Source organism: Suricata suricatta, chromosome 6, assembly GCF_006229205.1.
Source record: "Suricata suricatta isolate VVHF042 chromosome 6, meerkat_22Aug2017_6uvM2_HiC, whole genome shotgun sequence".
Classification (NCBI taxonomy): Eukaryota; Metazoa; Chordata; class Mammalia; order Carnivora; family Herpestidae; genus Suricata; species Suricata suricatta.
The window spans coordinates 1,918,978-1,922,324 of NC_043705.1; the positions used below are offsets into that span (position 1 = coordinate 1,918,978).

Consider the following 3,347-nt stretch of genomic DNA (forward strand, 5'->3'; position numbering starts at 1 on the left):
ACATGCTAATGTTGCACTCTTGGGTAAGGTCTTTGGAAATGGAAATATATATTCTTGCACGTTGGTGTGCTTCCTTGGGAAAGATCAATTTTTCAATTCCACAATTGGTACTTAAGGTGAAAGCACACTTAAAATGGACTTACCTCACAGTGTCCTGCTGTCCTGTTAACAGATGACTAGAACTTATATTCACACTGAACTTTACCATGTAAAGTACATAAAACCTGGTACAGTGGCCATAGCAAGCACTCCATAAATGTTTGGGCCCTCTTACCCTTCAAAGTACGTTTTTTTTTTAAAACCATATTTCTGCTTGCTTTTCTGACCTTGTTGAACCAACTGATGGACCAGAGTATTAATGAAATACTGCAGAAGAGAGTTGGAGAAAATTGGTATATGATGACAGGTATTAACACAAATTTTGTCTTTGTTGTAACATTAAAAAAAAAAACATGCAGTTTTATTATTGCTTGTGCCTCAACTGTTTTAAGTGTATATTAAAGGGCTTGGAGAACAACAACAACAAAAAGATTTAGATTCTTTTTGTACTGAAGAAGAAATTAATTTACTTCTTTTTTTTAATGTTTTATTTATTTTTGATAGAGAGAGAGACAGAGCATGAGAGGGGGAAGGGCAGAGAGAGAAGGAGACACAGAACCAGAAGCAGGCTCCAGGCTCTGAGCTAGCTGTTAGCACAGAGCCTGACGCGGGGCTCGAACCCACGAACGTGAGATCTGACCTGAGCCGAAGCCGGAGACTTAACCGACTGAGCCACCCAGGCGCCCCGAAATTAATTTACTTCTGTGATTGGATGAAGAACTCAGAAGTTTTATTTTCTCTTCTTTACCCAATAAAATTGTGTTTCCATGAATTTGAGGGGAAATAATATCACTATACAAAGTGCTTTTTCTTAGTTAATGAAATTCCGCATTTAGTATTACAGTGTCACACTGAGGGAAATATTCTCGGGTCATTACTGTTCCAGTGTATAACTCAGTAAAATTAAACTAAATGTACTAATAATTCCAAATTAAGTTATGTGCCTTCTGCAGACTCAGTACTTTGGCTCCTACACCTGAAAATATAAGCGCTTTCTCTCGTTCTCTCTCTCTCTCTGGAAAACCAATAGCTTTCCGAATCAAATGCTATCAAGAATGATGTTCTAATTTGGACAGATTTCAGTAAATATTGATGCTTTATATGTGTGACTCCTCTATCATGGACCTGACTTTTATATGGTGAAACACATTGATTTAACTCAGCCTCTAAGAATAGTAACTAAACATGATATAAAGAAAGGCACAATTATAAATTACAAATTATGTGAATAATGTTTACTTATGTTGGTGTCATGTGAGGCTAAAGACACACCATATTCTTGTGACTTGTCAAAAGGATTATTAATTGTGCCCATTAACCAATAATAAAGGTGGGAGTACTTATTTTGAAAACTTTGAAAGTGAGAAAAAATGGAAAAAGCCATAATTAATTTTATGTCCATATTAAACTATTTTGAAAATGGTAAATGAAAGATTTGAAAACGGTTTCATCGTTTTCAGTCCTGTAATTATCAAGCAATATGTAATTCAAATAGAGTATTGCGAATATTCTCTGTCATCTATGTCTTCATTTCCAGTATCACTCCTGTTTGAAAGCATGAAAAACGGAAACACCACCACATATTTCATTCTTCTAGGACTCTTTGACCACACAGAAGCCCAACGATTTCTCTTTGCGATGGTTCTGACAACTGCGCTCGCCTCCCTAGTGGGCAATGCGCTCATGATTTTCCTGATTCACCGGGATGTCCGGCTCCACACGCCCATGTACTTCCTACTGAGCCAACTCTCCCTCATGGACATGATGCTGGTCTCCACCATTGTGCCCAAGATGGCTGCTGACTACTTGACTGGAAAGAGGTCCATCTCCCCTGCTGGCTGTGGGCTGCAGATATTCTTCTTCCTGACTCTAGGAGGGGGTGAGTGTTTCCTCTTAGCAGCCATGTCCTATGACCGGTACGTGGCTGTTTGCCACCCACTGCGATACCCCGTCCTCATGAGCTGGCGGTTATGTCTGAGAATGACTGCGGGGTCTTGGTTCCTGGGGGCAGCTGATGGGCTCATGCAGGCTGCCGCTACCCTGAGGTTTCCATTTTGTGATGCACATGAGGTCGATCATTTCTTCTGTGAGGCGCCTACTCTGCTGCGTTTGGCTTGTGCTGACACGTTTGTCTTTGAGTTTGTAATGTACATTTGCTGTGTGCTAATGCTCTTGGTCCCATTTTCTCTCATCCTGATTTCCTATAGTCTCATCCTCGCCGCAGTTCTCCAGATGCGGTCTAGAGAAGCCCGCAAAAAGGCTTTTTCTACCTGCTCCTCACATCTCTTTGTGGTGGGACTCTTTTATGGAGCTGCCATTTTTACCTATATGCGACCCAAATCCTACAGGTCAGCCAACCAGGATAAAGTAGTGTCAGTGTTCTACACTGTCTTCACCCCTGTGCTGAACCCCCTCATCTATAGTCTGAGGAATAGTGAAGTCAAGGGAGCCTTAAGAAAGTATATGGGCCAGTGTTCTGCCTTAAGTCATGACTGAAATCACATTGATTTCCCCCCCATTTAAGATGTGTACAAAATGGTTGTGTGAGATTTCCTGGAGAAAAATTATATATGCATTAACTCTATCTTATAACTATTTTACTTTGAAATACAGATAGACCTCTGTAGTTTGTATCTTCTGCTAAGTTTTCCTGAACACATCAAATTATGGATTGTTAAAAATCTGTTCATCAAAAATAATTAAAATGTTTTTACATCACACCACCCAATAAATATTTCTTTAAAGAATGAACTAAGTGGTTGAACAATTTTAAACATAAAATGTTAATTTCTTTCAAACTGTGGTCTAACTTACAAATGTTAGAATGCTGACACCTGAAGCTTACCATTCAACCAGAGTCAACCGCTTGGACTTGGAATTACCCCACTCACAGAGGACAATTCTCACCAGACCAGAAGTGTTTTTCATTCCCTTTCCCAGTAAAATCCCTCAAACAAGACACTACTATTGGTCACATTTATATCTTTATGCTGTAGTTTTGCCTATTCTAAAATTATTCTTCAATGAAAGTATAATATTCCTAGAGTTGTTTGGAATTTTTGAATTTAATTTTATTTGGGTTACTTGTTACTGTGTGTTTCCAACAAATTATTATTTCATCCTCAAAGGTTAATTATTTTTATTAAAGTGATATTTAGGTAATGAATTTCTTCCTTAACATCCATTGGGCTTTAGTTATAAGTTTATTTGTTTATTTGTTTTAATTATGCATCATAACAATATTTCAT

General features: G+C 38.3%; 1 protein-coding gene across 1 annotated transcript; it reads left to right on the top strand.

Moving 5' to 3' along the window:
- The first annotated feature begins 1,617 nt into the window (after positions 1–1,617).
- Positions 1,618–2,595, top strand: LOC115294458 (olfactory receptor 2T8-like). Its single transcript, XM_029942371.1, has one exon. The coding sequence runs from the start codon at positions 1,621–1,623 to the stop codon at positions 2,593–2,595; it is 975 nt and encodes a 324-aa protein (XP_029798231.1). The 5' UTR covers positions 1,618–1,620.
- Positions 2,596–3,347: the final 752 nt, after the last annotated feature.